Source organism: Scomber japonicus, chromosome 12, assembly GCF_027409825.1.
Source record: "Scomber japonicus isolate fScoJap1 chromosome 12, fScoJap1.pri, whole genome shotgun sequence".
Lineage (NCBI taxonomy): Eukaryota > Metazoa > Chordata > Actinopteri > Scombriformes > Scombridae > Scomber > Scomber japonicus.
In genome coordinates, this window is record NC_070589.1 from 25,534,313 (window position 1) to 25,552,808 (window position 18,496).

The window sequence follows — 18,496 nt, forward strand, 5'->3', positions numbered from 1 at the left end:
CAGCACTTCCTTTGGTTCCCAGCTGTACATCTGCCAGGTATGAAATAGATTGGATTAATAGTTTTTGAGATATGTGATGCAAAGGACAAACATACAGAGACAGACAGACAGGCATCATATTCTTTGCTCTATATTTAGATATGATATCTTTAACATTTCTCTACACCAACACACTACAGTCTCCTTGATTACTTAACAATGTGATAGATTAATGTCAAGGCAATCAGCTTTACTTATTTCTCCTTTGATTATTTACATATTTATTTATTTTCAGTTTTAGCAGAAAGTAGGTAAAAGAAGAGCACTGTCTTGTAGGCCAACTTGTCCCAGAGTTAGATTACTGTTTTGGGTTGCCTGCCATCAGAAGGATTAACTTAATTTCAAACAGGTATCCAAACCACTGTCTCTGATTGGAAAAGGGTGCTTTATGGCCTGTGATTGTGAAATGTGAGGTTGCTCATTTAATTTTATATAAGAATATATGGCTGGAGATATCCAATAAAGTACCCCAATGTTGTTGTTTGTTTGTTTGTGTGTGTGTGTGTGTGTGTGTGTGTGTGTGTGTGTGTGTGACAGCTTTACAGATTTAACACACTCACTTGGGGGGACAATTTAAAAAAAAATTGTGTTTCTGTTATTTGTGTTGAGTGTGCATCATATCTTATACCATGGCCATACAAACAGGTTGAAGACAGGGTTATCAGACTGGACTTTACTTTTCAGATCCCTCGTTTAATCCCTGCACTCGTCACTTTCATGTATTTAATCAATCTTCACTTTAGATTGTGCATTGCATTCAGCCTCCACTGATACACAATTTAATTATTTGTGCACATGTCAAATTTAATTTAATTTAATTTTTCATAAACTTATCTTTGTATGTTTGCATTGGGTAATAAAAGAGATGCTGATCCTGACTGATTGGGCTAGGTCATGCTGACATAAAATCCCAAATCCAGGAAGCATAAAGATTAAAAATCTCTAGAGTTGTGTAAATAGTAGCCTGGCTTATGCATGCATTGGTATTTGACAACCTGGGAATGAGAATTAATTGGTCTTTTTAGCCCAAACCCTAACACTTCAATCCCACCGGCTACATTTGCATTGAGTTTCAGCTCTAACGCAATTTTGTTCCATCCTCCACATGTTCCCTTTCCCCACCAGGTGCATTTCAGAAGTGGAGCATTTTGACTGCAGTCATGCCATCTACTTTTTAGATTAAGTTGCACTGCCACTACCTTGAAGTTGTCAAAACCTGTACTGTATCATGATTTTCTCCACATTTCCATGACATATCAATGTGAATTACTTGAATTAGTATTTAAAAGGAATCATATTTACATACCACATGTTATTATTCTTAATTTACTATACTTAATTGAGGAGTTCAGGAAATAATACAAACCAAAAAAGAGAAGAGAAAAAAACATTGTTATAGGACATGAGGTTCACACAAAATAATGTATGTGTATGCTGTACTGTATACAGTACATTTTCAATGAAGCAGTTTCTCTCTAGAACTATTGGGGGAGCTATTGTTATATGAAAGCACATACCATCATAACCATGCTGCCCAGGGTTATAGCATAACAGTACACATAGGAGGAGCAAGTCCTTTAGGACAGTCAATATCATCCAAAATGTATGCAGACATAAGCTCAATAATTGTACAAGACATACTGTAGTAGTCAGTGGTGTGAGACATGCCAGCAATTAACACAATACAGTAGTGCCTTACAGCAATCACAGACAATTAATCTGTCTTCCTGTGTAATTCAGCACTCAGTGCTTAATAATTGCTGCAGACATTCATCAAAGGTGGCATAAATGCAATTTAATGCATTTTTTAATGAGTATCTGCATGGTTCAGGGTAGTTACTATACTATTAAGTAGTTATAACAACTAAGAAAAGAATTGATTAATGGAAATATAACCTGTGGTCTATAAACATGATCCTCCAATTACTAACTTAAACCTCTTTTCTTGGATTTTCTGTACACAAAGCATCCTGCCACAATGGTTTCTTTATGTGGGTCTCAAGCCCAGCAAACCTACCACAAGATGAATCAAAAGGGTCGTCAAATAATTATAAGGGTAAGAAACCATAATAATCTAAATTCCTAATTTACAATTTTTCTCTAATCTTTGCTTTTGTCTTGTGAAATACTCAGGTTTTGCCACTTCAGGATTTACAAAATGGCTCAAATGAAGCCGTCTTAGAAGGGAAAATCATATTCATTCATTCATTCATATTTTGTGGTCACTACTGCTGTATAACATGTGGAATTATGTAAACTGACCAGTTTAAATTACCCCTAAATTTGCATCCTAACTTGTTTATTATTAAATATTTAATATAGATATTTATAATATGCTTCTGTACACACAGACAAACTTTCTAAAGTCACGTAACTATATTCAGTGATTTACTGTAAATATATAGAGTATGCTACTAGAAACCTATTTCCTGAGTCAACACACTGGCAGCATGACCCTTTACCCACTTAACTAAGTTTAAGGTCAGCTTGAAGCCCCTCATGGGAAAATACTAGTGTTTTGACAGGACTGGTTTAGTAAACGTGTTTTACATAACCCATTTGACCTCCAACCTGTTTCACAGATAAGAAAACTTATCTGTATTGGTTAAACTAGATGCACAGCAGATAACAACACTGTAAGTTATACCAGGACTTGGCATGTTCTGTAACTGCTGCACCTCCAGCGCTTTTTGCCTATGATAACATCAGTAATACTGACAACTGACGAGGAACTGACCATAAAACATTACACTAAGAATATTTGGCACATGTTGTAACTGATACTTGAAAACACTTATTCATATGTTGAAATGAATATCACATGTAAAAAAAATAAACATTTACTTTTTTAGAGAAATACATATAATAATATATGTCTAATGTCCATAGACAAAAAAAATCCAATGTCAGGGTTAACATAAAATGTGAGATTGAAATAAAAATATTTCCACATTGGAAATACTGTAATAGATAGACGTCTTATTGCCCAATTCATGTCAAGGACAGTCGCTTTATGAGATGAACACCCACATGTACTTAATTGTATCACTGTTTTAATTTTGGAAAAGTAAGGGGTGATGACTGTGTTTACTTTTCCACACTTCCGACAGAACTTTGGCACGTAACCCAAAAACAAACAGGCATGCACAAGCACACACAAGCACGTATGCACACACACACACACACACACACATACACACAAACACTTATGCACACATACACACATGCACACACACACACACACACAAACACACTCACACACACAAAGAAAATCTTATACCAAATTTAAAGGAATCATTTACCTGCGTCAAAATTGATTTTAGGTCAGAATCAAAACATGCACGCACACGCTCACACAAAAACACACACATGCTTACACACACACACACACACACATATACTCAAAGGAAATCTTGTGCCAAAATTAAAATAATCATTTACCTGCCTAAAATTGATTTCTTTTGGCCGGAGTCTAAGTTTTGTAACTGAGGGTAAGTTTAAACTGGCTGTTGCAGCATCATGTTGCTATTGAACTGAACTACTAAAGCTGGTTAAATCAACTCTGACAGGTACTGACAGTAAGGCCTTTAAAGTACCATTCTTTTCTTTTTTTTATTTGTATGAGAGCAAGATGAAACAGTAAATCACTTATTACTGTAAAATAGGTTGGGATTTTTTAAGACAGCAGGCTATTGTTGCTGACTCCTTGAAGTTCATATTACTGCCTTACTGGTAAGATAAATGTGATACAGAGCTCAGTGAACTGCACAGATGATAGAATTCAGTACAACTACTGACATTTCAGAGAATATTATTTCAGTCTCTTTAAGCCGCTTGTTTTTAGAGACACAGTCCACACCTCTTGTTTTTCAGTGTTCAACATGTATGTGTTTGAAAGCATTTTCCCTCTGATAGTTTTGAAACAATGTAGACAACCATGAGAAAGATGCAGCTGTTAAACCTCCCTGGTGATATTTGCCATGCTCTCATTGGTCCAGGGGAGAGAGGAAATGTGTATAAATACTAATGTTGAGCAGCAGGTGAGTGTGGTTTTTCTCTCTCATCCAGGGAAAGCATGAAGGTCTTCATCCTCTTGGCTCTGTTCGGGCTCGGCCTGGCACAGCACAACCCCCAGACCAAACATGGTAGGACCGCTATCGTCCACCTGTTTGAGTGGAGGTGGGCGGACATTGCTGCAGAGTGTGAACGGTTTTTGGGTCCTAATGGCTTTGGTGGAGTTCAGGTATGTGTGGCTGAAAACACGTGAATATTATAGTCTAAATCAAGTGATTGAGGATAATCCCTCTTTTTCTATTTTACAATATTGTGTCTAAACTGCATATTTAAGATGCATAAAGCACTTCTTTTCACATGAGTGGTGTGATGAAAAAAAATCTATTGCTACTCTCTTTCATAGCCAGGGCTCATTATTTTTAAACAGATATAAAATACAAGTCTTGCCTTGTAATCAGAATATACAATCTATTAAGAGGATTTAAATAATCCCTCTTCAACCTTTCTTTTCTCCTTTAGACTGAACAAAATATAATGTAGGCTTTAACTGTATTCAGCACTGATCTTGTGTTTGCAACCGTTTCTTTATTTATAGTGATAATAAATCTTTTTCCTATGTGTCACTCAGATCTCCCCTCCAAATGAGCACATTGTGTTGAACAACCCCTGGAGACCTTGGTGGCAGAGATACCAACCGATCGGCTACAACCTGTGCTCCAGATCTGGCAATGAGAACGAGCTGAGAGACATGATCACCAGATGCAACAACGTTGGGGTAAACTACATTACGGCAGTGATTTAGTGAAAGGCATTAGAAGCTTTGTTCTATATTTGACAGCACCTCGTAAATCTAGAGCCTCGTACAAGACAAATACCATTACATAACACTTAAAGCTTTATACATCACTATCACTTTCTTTTTTCAATACCAGGGACCTGGCTTTTAAGAACGGAAGACATTTCTGAAAAATGAGCAATCATCTAATTAATTACTATTGCTATTTTTTTGTGAAGAGAAATACTATTCAGCTCCTAGGCCAACAACACTGCAGCAAATCAGTAGCCAGCAGTGCTGCTCTGACATATCCCTATGACCCTCCAGTGAACTTTAGATGCTAATCCGTGAAAGTGACAAAGTGACTGAAGGGAGGTGTTGATTAGTTGTGTTGCATTTACCATCCTGTATCCATCCATAGGTCAACATCTATGTGGATGCTATCATCAACCACATGTGCGGAGCCGGTGGCGGTGAAGGAACCCACTCTTCATGTGGTAGCTGGTTCAGCGCCAGCAAGAAGGATTTCCCCACTGTGCCCTTCACCCATTGGGACTTCAATGACCACAAATGCAAGACTGGCAGTGGCAATATTGAGAACTATGGTGATGCCAATCAGGTACTACATGGCACCAAGAAAAACTGATGGAACAGTAATTCATGTATTTTTTCCCTATTACATTTTCAGTTTTTGCACTACTTATTCACACCATTCAAGGATCCATTAAAAAAGCAGAAGCTCCCACATTAACTCACTACTCAACTACATTCATTCAGTCATTCTAGGAATCTAAACAACACCTCATGAATGGTCTAATATTCGCAACAGTTATAAACAAAAACTTCTCATTTACTGCTCCAGGTGCGTGACTGTCGTCTGGTTGGTCTGCTGGACCTCGCCCTGGAGAAAGATTACGTCAGGGGCAAGGTGGCTGACTTCATGAACAAGCTGATTGATATGGGTGTGGCTGGATTCAGAGTGGATGCCTGCAAGCACATGTGGCCCGGTGACCTGGCAGCTATCTACGGTCGTCTGCATAACCTCAACACCAAGTGGTTCCCTGGTGGTGCCAGACCCTTCATCTTCCAGGAGGTATTTTTTTTTAGATTGATTTTCAGACATGAAAAGGCAGAAGATTAAACGTAAGAATAATCTAGTCCCATTTAACATATAAACTGTGTCTTACAGTTTGTGTGTAGCCTAAACCTTCTATGTAATCAAGTTAAACTCAGACTACAACTGCATGAACTCACTTTTGTATTCAATATTCGATATTCTTGCTGAACCAAAATATCAGTGAATTTATCTGAAGTTTATTTTGCGGGAAAAAAAACATGCAAACACAAACTGCTGCCAGCAAAAATACTTTGCATTCAAAACTATGATTGGCCAAGTCCCAGCTGTAATCTGCATGTGATTGGATGAATAATAACTGCACACATAGCATCCATGTGTGAATGACCGACATTTTTCACTGATAGCGCAAAGCAACATTTGTCAGAGCTGTGGGAAAAAGAGCACAAAAATCAAGATGACAAACACAAACACATGCACACTGGAGCTGATGTTAATATCTCAGAAATCACTGGCAAGAAACTAATGCAATGGATGTTGAAGTTTACTATAAACTAAAGGAGCTTAAGTAAAAAAACAAAGACAGTAAGCTGCAAAAGCAGGCAGTAATCTTAGAAATAAGTATGCTCTGTCCTCACTAACAAGCTTAATGTTAAATAGCAGAAAGATTGTTGTTGTTACTGCTGAATCAAAAGCTTATTTGTTTTATTACCAATTCACAAATCACTCATGTGATACAATTCATCTAAACCATTGTTCTGTTGAATAGTATAAATTCATTATGTGTTGTTTTCCCCTTTAGGTTATTGATCTGGGAGGTGAGCCTATCACAACTGGACAGTACACACATCTGGGAAGGGTGACTGAGTTCAAATATAGTGCCAAACTGGGAACAGTCTTCAGAAAATGGAACGGCGAGAAGCTGTCTTACACCAGGTATGTGTGTATCTGTTGGTGTGCCTAAATCACATATCAAATTGATATATTTGAAGAGTTTAAGTGAAATAGCTACAATCCCACTTGTACCAAATGACTGAACAGGAAGGTTATTTTTGAAATTTACAGATGGTTACTTAACATATCCAATGTTTAGAAGTGGACTCCTAATTTGTAAATTGTATTCTTGTGTCCAGGTCCTGGGGAGAGGGATGGGGTTTCATGTCCAATGGCAATGCTGTAGTCTTTGTTGACAACCATGACAACCAGAGAGGCCATGGTGCTGGTGGTGCATCCATCCTCACCTTCTGGGATTCAAGGCTCTACAAGATGGCTGTTGGCTACATGCTGGCCCACCCTTACGGAGTAACCAGAGTTATGTCTAGCTTCCGCTGGAACCGCCACATTGTGAATGGAAAGGTATATTCTCTTGTAATTTAAAAAGAAACAGTTTGTAGTTTGTGTTAAATTCATATCGTAATTTATTGATAAATTCATACATGGACATCAATGATTATTTCCCAGGATCAGAATGACTGGATGGGACCTCCTAGCCATGGCGATGGATCTACCAAGCCTGTTCCCATCAATCCTGACCAGACTTGTGGAGACGGATGGGTGTGTGAGCACAGATGGCGTCAGATTAAGTGAGTCCTCAGAACCCCAGAGAGACAGAGAACTCCTGACCTCAAACACAGGACATCAGTCACTTCCTCTTGGTCTCATGCATCTAAAAACTACATTTTCTAGAATACTTGATTCCTAAAATACTGTCTATTGAAATGATGTAATCCATCTGCTGGCTATTAAAGACTACTGATTGCTTGGTAGTGACAATAAGGTTAATAATGAACAACCTGAGAACAACTCATAGTCTACACTCAGTTTTTTCTATCGAATTGACTCAATCACCTTACAATTATGTATTATACTTTCTATCTTCTATTAGGAACATGGTCATTTTCCGTAATGTGGTCAGCGGACAGCCTCATTCCAACTGGTGGGACAACCAGAGCAACCAGGTTGCCTTTGGACGTGGTAATCGTGGTTTCATCGTCTTTAACAATGATGACTGGTAAGGACTTGAACTCGAACTTGGACTGGCAAAACACAAACTGTTCCAACACATACATCAACAATGAACTGATCAACCACTGTAATCGATTGGCAATTACAAGTTGACAACTGATGATTGGCTTTCTGTGTTAGGATTTACTTTAATGAAAAACTTACTGACTTTTAAATTGCTTTTCACTAGTAGGTAGACACACAAAACATCTAGAAATGCCCCAGCAACCTTTTTCAATAGATTCAGAGGGCAAGATTGTGCAAAAAGATATTGGCATCATGCATCGGAGGCTTTTAAAACAATATACACCTTGTCTTCACCTTTAGGGACATGGATGTGACTCTGAACACTGGCATGCCCGGTGGCACCTACTGTGACGTCATTTCTGGCCAGAAGGAAGGAAGCAGGTGCACTGGGAAGCAGATCAATGTTGGTGGTGATGGCCGTGCCCACTTCAGGATTAGCAACAGAGATGAGGACCCCTTCGTTGCTATCCATGCTGAATCAAAGTTGTAAAAACTTACTGCACAACTTATAAATAAATTCTATTTTTCAACTTGAATTATTATTAGTTTGATTTTTTTTTACTGACATAATACACCATAATCTTTTTTACCCTACCATGTTGAAATGTTCAGATTTGATTTTTGCATACTGAGTAACCTCTGCAAGGTTTTAACAGACACACTCAGTTTTTAACAGATTCAAGTATCATATTCTGACCAGATTTAGCTACCAGATGGACAGATTTTCTGCATATGGGCAATTCAAGTATGTTGCCTTTCAAGTTGGCAAGTTTAGAGGGTATACATTAATGTCAATATCTCTTCATGACAACACAGACACAGATTGGTTCTTTGAAGCGGGTGTTCATTACTTGGGCACGTCTCGTTTATTTGATGCATTCAAGTTTAAGTCATTCCGTGAGAACTGTACTTGTACAGTACATAGCATGAAGACAAATTAAAATACAAAATGACGCTTGGCACAAACATTAAATAAAATGTATTTTGCAAGTTTAAAAAAAAACATCTTTGGCTGTTTGTCATGAAAAGTCCTTTTGACTGTCTGCTTTGGCTTCAGACATCAATAATTATAACTTCAAATGCAGCAGAGCTTTGTGAGGGGCATCGGCTCAACAGCACTTACACAATACAACCCCTCTCACATGCTGTAGCTGAATGAGAGGATCAGTCAACTGCACCACGGCTCTTTACAGTTTCGCCTACTTTTCTCTATGTTTTTATGTTTGAATGCATCAGTGGCATTATGTTAAATATTTGCACTACTGACTATGGTGAGTTCCACATATGATTATGTTACCTACATAGAAAAGTAAATTACTGAAACTTCTTAATCATTATTTTGCACCCTTTGGATACTACATTTTCCAAGATGGACCTAACACCAGGGGTTGCTGAACTACATGAGCTAAAAATGTTTCCCTGCTGCATAGATGGATAATTGTTGTTTCATTGGGTGTGATTCCAGGTTCAACAGATTTTGGGAAATGTATTAGAAAATGCTATAATTTATATATTTTAATTTGATAGTTTTGTGGTAAACATTATTTGACCCTTCCTGTTTAAAAAAATATATACCAAGTATTTCTCTCATTAGAGCCTCATGCAGACCACTTCAACATGTGGAGAAATCCAAAGCTTGACTGGCCTCCCTTAGTAGTTACAATTGCTAAGCTGTTCAGGGACATGGGGATGAATGACTAGAAAAGGGTTAAGTTGTTCAAATTAGATGTTGTCAAATTGCTTTTTAACATCACATTTTTTACATGGCCAGTGAGTGTTTTCAACAAAGCCTGTGACGCCTCTGGATGTCCTTCCTGCATTGTGTATTCGTCTCTTCCACTGGGACAGCTCCCTGCCATCACACTGCAGCCACTTCAGTTTCACCTGAGTGCAACGCTGGCATCCGTCATTAGGGCAGCGTAGGGGCCCAGAGGCCCGGCGAGACAAAACTCCATTCTTACTTCCTCCCTCTCTGTGCTGTCTTCCTGTCCCATCAACCCCCACTTTCTCCCTGTCTCCACCTTCCCAGCCCACCTACAGAGTTCAGCAGCAGCTCTGGAACGGTTATACTGGAGTGCCAGCCACCAGAGGTGAGACAGCAAAGGTGATGCCTGCCAGAACATTCAGCTCATCTCAGTTGTCATGGCAACGTGACCCACGAGTGAGAGAAAACCTGGGAAATTCTTCTATGCCTCATAGAAAGGAAAAACATAGCAAATGAATGACAAAGAAAGCCTTACTGTATTTACTTATGGATGGTGTAAACAATGGCAAGTCATGTGGTTTATGATGTGTGGCTTCATATTTCTCACAATTCACAGAGAGAAGTGTTAAACCACATGAGAGTGCCAGCAGTTTATTAGCACAAAAAAAAAGAAGGTCTCTGGAAGCGCTTGGAGCTTTGTAAATTGTGAGCCACTTTTCAGTTTTAAGTACTACACAGCAGGTGGTGAATCGTTGCTCACAAATTGTGTGAGAAAGTCAGAGTGACAGAGAGTGCAGGAAAAGGATAGACGGAGACCTTAACGTTGGACTAGCCTCAACATATTGCAACTGCTAAATTATTGACCCTCTCTCCATCTTTTAGTCCGGCAGCTGTGAGGGGCTGTACTTTCCGATTAGCTGCAGAGATGTCATCGTTGCAGACCGGGGTCCTGTCATCCTCACTGATGCCTTGTGACATGGCTGTCAACTGTGTCCCCATCCTGTTTCATATTTCATATGGTGCACCAGACCTGCCTGTCACATCACCCAAGGAGAAAGACAGTCATCAACTTAAAGACGAAGCAACTGAGTCTCTCTCTCTCTCTCTCTCTCTCTCTCTGCTTGGGCAACATAGGTGAGGTTCATATAATGCTCTGAAACAGACGGAATGTGGATTTCTGATTCACAATTTACTATTGAAGTCTAAATACGAGTCTTTCTCTCTCAACATGTTTTGAGCAAAGAATAAAGCTGGCTTATAATATCTGTATTATAAGAAAATCACAATTGTTGAACAATGTGTTTTGGCGCTAAAATGTTATGGCTCTTTGTTGATTGCTATTGGTAGAATCATAAACACAATATCAACTCCTCTGAGAAGTTTGATACCTGGATAATATTCCTCTTCCCATCACATGGGGGCAGTATTGAAACAAGAACTATTCAAACAAAGCTTTCCCAAAACAAGATTGAAAAGGTCCCTCTTTTGCGCTGCTTGAAATTTTACTGTAGAATTATTCAAGATGCGAAAAGAATTTATGATTGATGTTTAATTCTAAGAATTGAGCATGAATTATACATCGTCAATGACAGTATAAAAGAGGTGAATGATGTATGACCGTATTGCTCATACAAACTTAATACTTGCAAAACTGCATAGTGTTAGGCTGTCAGTGTTTGCTCTCAGCTGAAACAGACCCTTCCTTCTGTATTGAGCAGTCTGTTGTTTGTATGGAAGATATTATCATTGAAATGTTCAACTAATCATTCTGACAAAGAACTCAGTGCAGAGTGGTATTGATCCAAAGCTCTTGACAGAATCATCATCCATTTTCTGGTCAATGTGGATCCTGTCAAACTTCCTCACCCTGCACTTGTCACTCTGTCTTCATGTAATGGCACTTTCTCCATGACGATATGCTACACATCTGCCGATACATTTACATTGTTTTTAAAGGTAATTCTTAAAAATGATGCGTGCGTCACAAAGGTCTTCAACTCAATGCATTTTGTAAATGTTCTCTGTCCCTAAAGGGATGACAAATGGTGTCATGCAAAAAAAAAGAATAAGCCATTTTATAGTAGTATATATATTATTATTTATTTTAAAAAGTACCTGTTGTTTTATTCACTGTGATATCCATTAAACATACAGTAGCATACTGTAGTTACATTATAAATGTTATATTGCCTTTTATATTGTCTTTGTTATAGGAACCTTATTTTTCAACTGGATTCATTTGGATTCTTTGTGTGGTACAGCATGACATACAGCAGCTTTGTATGTTTTTCACGAGATATTTCTAACATATTGCTTTTACATTATTTCATGTGCTTTTGGAAACTGACACCTGTTCATGCATCTTGACTGGATATTATTTGTTTTAGGATGTGTTAGTTGCTTTAGCCTGTTGTTTATTATATTTGTAGTAGTAGCAATGTTTTCATCCTGTCCTTTTGTCCCCTGGATAAACATATTTCTGAATAGATTTGAAATCACTGTAATGGCAAATTATGACATATTTTCTCACATCGGTCATTATTCTGTCAGTGCATTGACCATATCCGTCAAACAGTAGTCTAGTCAAAACAGAATCATTTTCCTTAATAGCTCATTATCCAGTTTCCATGAAAGAAAATGAAAAATAGCATTGAATTATGTTGATACATTATTACATTGGTCTGTGTCACAGTTACCCTTTTCCAACACCTTTGGTGTCCTTGCAGTGAGCTTATTCATACCCCCCACCAACAGATTATACAGCAGCACACAGAGCAACATGAAGGTTGGCCTTTTGTGTCCTCATACATTTCTCTGCTTTAGTCTTTAATGATATCATTGCCTGGCTAAGTCATCTTTTATAGCTGACACCCCACAGGGTGGCCAATATTTAGTCTATGGTGTATGTGTGTGTGTGTGTGGTCTGTACCCCAGGCATCCTAAATGTAGAGTGTGACAAACGCTACTTAGGCTTGAATCTTATACCCAGACTATAATATGAAGCTAAAATACCGCTATGTGAAATGGTCGCCCTGCACAACTTTGAAATAATTGAGACAAACTCATTCAGTCGCGGCTCATTTAATATAATGAGCAAAGTGAGCTGTTCAATTTGCATACTGATAAGATGCCTCCATCAGATTACATAGCCCCCTCTCATAGATATTCACTGTGGATATTACATTTAATCAGGGCATGGATTTACTTCACAAACACACTCAGAGAAGTGCAAACTAAGGCTTTCAATTAGGCCATTGCCAGGTCTTAATCACCTCGAAGATAAATTGGGCAGTGGGTCAACAGCTTCCTGAGTCATGTTGCCAATAGAAGTGCCTCAGACATGGGATTTAGCACAGATCAAAAAGACTGGAAACACAATGCACATTTGGTGTTCAGAAATGTTTGTTACAAAAAGAAATCCTGTCTATTTCAGCCACATTTATATTTCATGTGCTGCTGTCTAACTTTGGCTTTGGGATTTTCAGTGATGACCCCTTTCAGCTGTCACTTTTGTGCTTTCTTTTATTGATCCTTGTTATTGCTATGTTACATCCCTGCTGCTTGTGATGGCTCCCTTGCATTCTCTCTCCATTTCAGTGGATTCTATTTGCCCAGGTGCTCTGCTGGATGTTTGTATTGCACATGGTGGTATAACTGAAACCAAAACAGTAAGGGCAGCAGTGCTGGCTGGTCTAAATCACATGTTTGCTCAGTGGCTCCAAGCACTGCTGGAGGAATTGGACCAGGGAGGCAGCCCACAGCCAGGTTCCAGAGCCCACAGGCCTGTGGAGCAAGACTTTCTGAAAGGGAGCAGATGGTGACATGAATAGTGCAGCAGGTCTCGTCCACCCCCGCCCATTGCCTTGCGTGCAGCACATTACCTCAACAAACGCTTCTCATAATTGATGTGCTGAAATGGCCCCATCATCACTGGTTTTTGCCGAGTGGCAGAATCATCAAGGTCATTACTGCAACTCTGACATACTTTCTGCTGGATCTGGGAGAGGAGTGGATGTTTTGAAAAACTTCTTGAAGACTACTATACACATACTTATCTGTCTGTGTGTGTCTGGCACTAATGGAGGTTATATAACCTTTATTTAATCAGGTAATATCACCAAGATCAAGTACAGCAGAAAGAAAATTGCATTGCATAGCCAGGCATAACAAAAGCACATACCACATCAAAATCAGTCGCGGAAATGACTAAATAGACTCAAGGTTAAATGTTTAAAATTGGCCAGTGGGATGAGACATTCAATATTTAAAATCCTCTGGACTGCAATTCATTCCATTTATAAGATTCAAAGTAGTCAAAGGTGGTTTTCCCAAGCTCAGTATTTACATAAGGGGAGGTAGAGTTAAACAGTCCTGAGATCTGGTCTGATGAGCAGTGGTTTTGAATTTCTTATAAGGTTATAACCTAAGATTATATACAAAACATAACATTAGCAATTGAGTTTCCTTTCATATCCCATTATGGATACACTTTTATATCACATTTTGTCCTCATATCAGCACATATTTTCATCTCTGTGAGTGATACAAAAACACTTTTCCCACCTAATTCCCTATCTGTCTACCAGCCGTTGCGAGGGGAGGGGAAGGGGGGATACCTTAATTATACATGGCAGCCCTGGGCAACACATAACATTAAACTTGTATGGCTTGGTTTAGACAGACTATGTCAAAATCTGTTTTTTGACCTAGCCAGTCCAGTACGGTCAGCGTATTCAGTTTAATTTATACAAACATAGTGGTTATCGTTAAACCCATTTAGAGAAGATGAAGCTGTTTCAATCAATTTTTATATATTTGTGCATCAATGTTTAACAGCCAACCTTCAGCAACTGTCTTTGCAGCCCATACCCATCACTACTGCAAACCCTGCTAAACTAATACCATTCCCACCAACCTCATGTTTGGTGTTAATTACCTAATGTTAGCATGATCACTAAACTAACATGGTTAACATCATGCCTGCTAAACATCAGCATGTTAACATTGTAATTGCGAACAGGTTAGCACAATCACGTTAGCATTTAGCTTAAAGCACAGCTACTAGCACAGCTACTAGCATGTTTGTAGACTCTTAGTCTTAGTCCATATGTATACTTGCTTAAAGGAACAGTTTGGGGATCATTTTGGGGGGATGCTCTCATTTGCTTTCATGCTGACAGAAGATAGATGTCACTATCATTTGTATTCAGTTATCATAAGTTGACGCAACAGCATGTTTGTGAGCTAAGTATTGACAAAAAAGCTGTTTTTTTACACTTCAAAACATGTATGCGCCTATGTTCACACTATTTCATCAGAATGGGGGATTATTTCAGTGCTTAGGACACCTACTGAGTACACCTTTCAACACCAAGGACAGCTCCTCAGCTGACGAAAAAGTGTGTTTTGACTAAATGGCCCACTGTAACACATTCTCTTTCAGTTGTTTTTTCCAGCGTAACAAAATAATCTCTCTGTGCCATATAAATATACTTTATTGGCTATAACATAAAATATCTTTTATTTAATTTTCACAACACAAGCATGCAATTTTAAAAAGATTAAAACGTCAAAACATTTAATCATAATTGCACCTCGTTAATGACAAAAACCAAGAAAGAGCCTTGAAAGAATGTTAAGAAGAGTTAGAATATATTTTCTGGAGCTCTCAGCTCTCAGGGGAACCACCACTAATATGAACCTTTATATCAGCATTTCCACCATGTACCATCGACATGTTTGCTTAACGAAGGAAACCTTTAGGAAAGTCTAAGTCTCTCTTCAGCATGACAGCAAACCTTAAAAAGGACACATTTATTAACTGACACGTATAAAGACAAGCCAGTGTTCAATTCAGATGTGTGGTGCATTGTTTAGGTAATAATGACAACATGATAAATGTCTACGTAAGCACTGTATAGTATAGTATAGTATAGTACAGTATAGTATAGTATAACATTGTAATTATTATCTTAATTGTGATGAAAAACAGGACAACCGGGATAAAACAGAAGAAATCAGGATGTCAGGTCACCATAAATTGTCCTATAATGTAGCTTTATGTTTACAATAGAATTATGAGAATTATATTAATCTTCTCTGTTGGCAAGAAAGCATATCTGAATTTCCCAAGGTGTCCAATGATTTCTTTAATAAATATTTGGCGCACATCCTACTTTGCTTTCTGGATATAAGTCATTCTGCTGTATCCCATACATGTTTATTTTCTCTACCTTTGCAGAGCACAGTGTGTTGTGTCCTTTGGTTACCATATTTATTATCCTGTTTACTGTAAGAATATCCATTGTGAGGCTACTGTATGCTTTAAGCCTGCCATGAAAAATGAATTAGCTGCCAGCTGTGTAAAATGCTGCAAATCACATGTTGCTCATTGCAAGTTGTTGATAACTTGTCACTCACAATGCAGCACTCCCAAACAATGACCAAACCATGTGCTGAAGACATGTAAACCCATGGGAAGATGTCACAACACCCAGGGGTATTCATGAGGTTTTCTGGATTCAAATCTGCATAGAGAAAAACAACAACAGGTACCCTGCCTCTCCAAGGTGAAACACAAATGTTATTTTATTTATGCCCTACCCATCTTCACCCCCACCCCTTCTTTGTCTGCTCTCCCTGGGGAGTCAGGCCACTGTGTCCCAGAAAGCTGACAAACCCAGGCTGAGGGGAGTCTGAGCAATGGGGGAAGATAGGCAGTTTCGTGGTCACCCAGACAGAGCCAGCAATGAACACATGGAGCAGTTCTCCTCCATTGCACCAACACATACTTTCACTGAGCACTCACTTGACCTTCAGTGACAACAAAAGTGGGTGGGTGGGTAAGTGTTGCATGAAAAAAGAGTTAACTTTTAATTTGAGAGATTGTGGGCGTGGCAATGTGCAATTCATATAGTGGGAATGTTTAGATGATGATTGAAATAATCCAAAGCTCAAATTCATGTTTTTCTTCTTTGTGCTTTAAAAGTGAAGGTAGGTAAAGTCTTTTTGAAATAAATATTTTTGAAAACATATGATGAGATAAATCACACCAAGCCCCACTGTGACAGGTCTTTTCCTCCCCTCCCTCTGAGAACTGCCCCCCTTTCTGCTGAAGATTGATTGGCTGAGAGCAAGATTGACGTGTCAACGACAGCTGCCCAGCAAACTGGCCCTGTTAGGTCAATGCACCCTGACAGCTAGCTGACACCCCAATTTCCTGATGAGCCGCCTGCTGTGCTCTGTCTTTTAAGGAAAGCTAAAGACATCTTCTTCACCACCCTTCCCATTTCTCCTTCTTAATTTCTTTCCATCACTTGTCATCTGATTATGCGGTTGTTCACTTTGTTGTGTCAGCAGATGGAGTGGGGGTTAATGACTGGGGGGCTGAGAGTGCTTCTGTACATTCCTGCCTGGTGGGACATACAACTTCAGTGTGTAATGCATTAAAAGAAAAAGGATGGCGTGAGTGGTACATGTATGTGCATTGGTGACTTTTCAAAGGCCATATGCACTCTCTTCAAACTGTTTACATACTGTGTGTACTATGTTTTCTGTTTTCTTTCTTTCATAATGTTGTGTGAAGTATGCTTCAAATTATACTCAAATTCACAGAATGACAAATGCACAAATCGTAAATTTGTATTAAAGGATTCATTAAAAATCAATGTGTAAATATATTCAACTGTTTTCCAATATCTCTCCTTTTTATAATATTTATGTACATATATATGTTATTTTTTTTATCATTATAGTTTTGGAGAACACACTCAAGCAAATATTTAGTACTATCTTGTAACTAATGGTGGATGTAAATATTACACAATTTAACAATGTAATGCATGTTTAACAGTTGTTTTTATCTAAGAAAATATAGCTGTAAAATGAATAAAGGAGTAAAAATGAAGTTGGGCAATAAACCATTAGCAGCAAGTACACACATTTTGTCAGTGAATCTTGTTGTATTTCATTTACAGAAATGGAAAACCACACAATTATTACACATTATTAATTTATATGTAACTATTAATGTGAATATTGTTTCTAGTCACTAGATCACTTTATATCTTGGTAAAAAAAATAGTCTTAACATAATCACTCTAAACATCTAATATTATTTATATTACACCATTATTTTCCTCAATACATGTTTAATTTGTAAATACACCACTGATTACTGCTTTAATTGCAGTGGGTATGTGATGGCTAATGGCTGTTTGTTGTTTTTTGTTTGTGGGTGTGTGTTTCTTCTATATCCAAATGTCATTTATCAAAATGAAGGCCATACTAAGACAAAATGTATTGGTTGCCTCAAAAAAACAACACTGTAAGCACACCCACTGTAACAGATTCAGTAAACAGATTAACCCTGGGATAACCTGACACTAGTTACTGTATAGTGTCCTAGTGTCAGGTAACAGACCTTGTATCACATCTATAATAAGAAATATCATCTTATCTTACATGATTTAATGAGTCAGCATAACAGGCTTTTTCCATCCTTAGATTTGCAGCTGAATATAAACATGCCACCCTGAACAGGCAAACACTTCTGGGCCTTCCTTGTCTTCCCGGGAATGAATTCACTTCATGCTGTATAATGAGTGTCAGTATGGGGTCCATATGGTTACAGCAGGGTTGGGTAGGAGCAGGGATAGTGAGCGAGGAAGGGGGTTATGCACGTTTTAATGAGATGTGAGTCTCTGTGGCACACCTGCACTCCAGCAATCTGTGAGGATTGCTCACTAGAGCCTAGAGAGGTATAAGAACTGAGTAAAGTGCATCTGAAATGCCTTAGAGTGAGCAGCACTGACTTCATCAACAACTATATAAAATGCATTAACTGGGCTGATTTGGA

General features: G+C 38.4%; 1 protein-coding gene across 2 annotated transcripts; it reads left to right on the forward strand.

Moving 5' to 3' along the window:
• Positions 1-3,577: 3,577 nt before the first annotated feature.
• amy2a (amylase alpha 2A) lies at positions 3,578-8,464 on the forward strand. Of its 2 annotated transcripts, none has more exons than XM_053329437.1 (10): positions 3,578-3,608; positions 4,108-4,282; positions 4,682-4,828; positions 5,250-5,447; positions 5,691-5,921; positions 6,706-6,839; positions 7,037-7,259; positions 7,365-7,486; positions 7,789-7,914; positions 8,235-8,464. In XM_053329437.1, the coding sequence occupies exons 2-10, from the start codon at positions 4,115-4,117 to the stop codon at positions 8,422-8,424; spliced, it is 1,539 nt and encodes a 512-aa protein (XP_053185412.1). In that variant the 5' UTR covers positions 3,578-3,608; positions 4,108-4,114; the 3' UTR covers positions 8,425-8,464. The 2 variants fall into 2 exon arrangements, with proteins under 2 accessions (XP_053185412.1, XP_053185414.1); XM_053329439.1 differs by having other exon boundaries at positions 3,579-3,617.
• The last annotated feature ends 10,032 nt before the right edge of the window (positions 8,465-18,496 follow it).

Excerpts from the sequence above, each read along its gene's own strand:
- amy2a (XM_053329437.1), top strand. The coding sequence starts at position 4,115 with ATGAAGGTCTTCATCCTCTTGGCTCTGTTCGGGCTCGGCCTGGCACAG. Across the intron at positions 7,260-7,364 it reads GCCACATTGTGAATGGAAAG|GATCAGAATGACTGGATGGG; the intron begins GTATATTCTCTT and ends ATTATTTCCCAG. Across the intron at positions 7,915-8,234 it reads GTCTTTAACAATGATGACTG|GGACATGGATGTGACTCTGA; the intron begins GTAAGGACTTGA and ends CTTCACCTTTAG.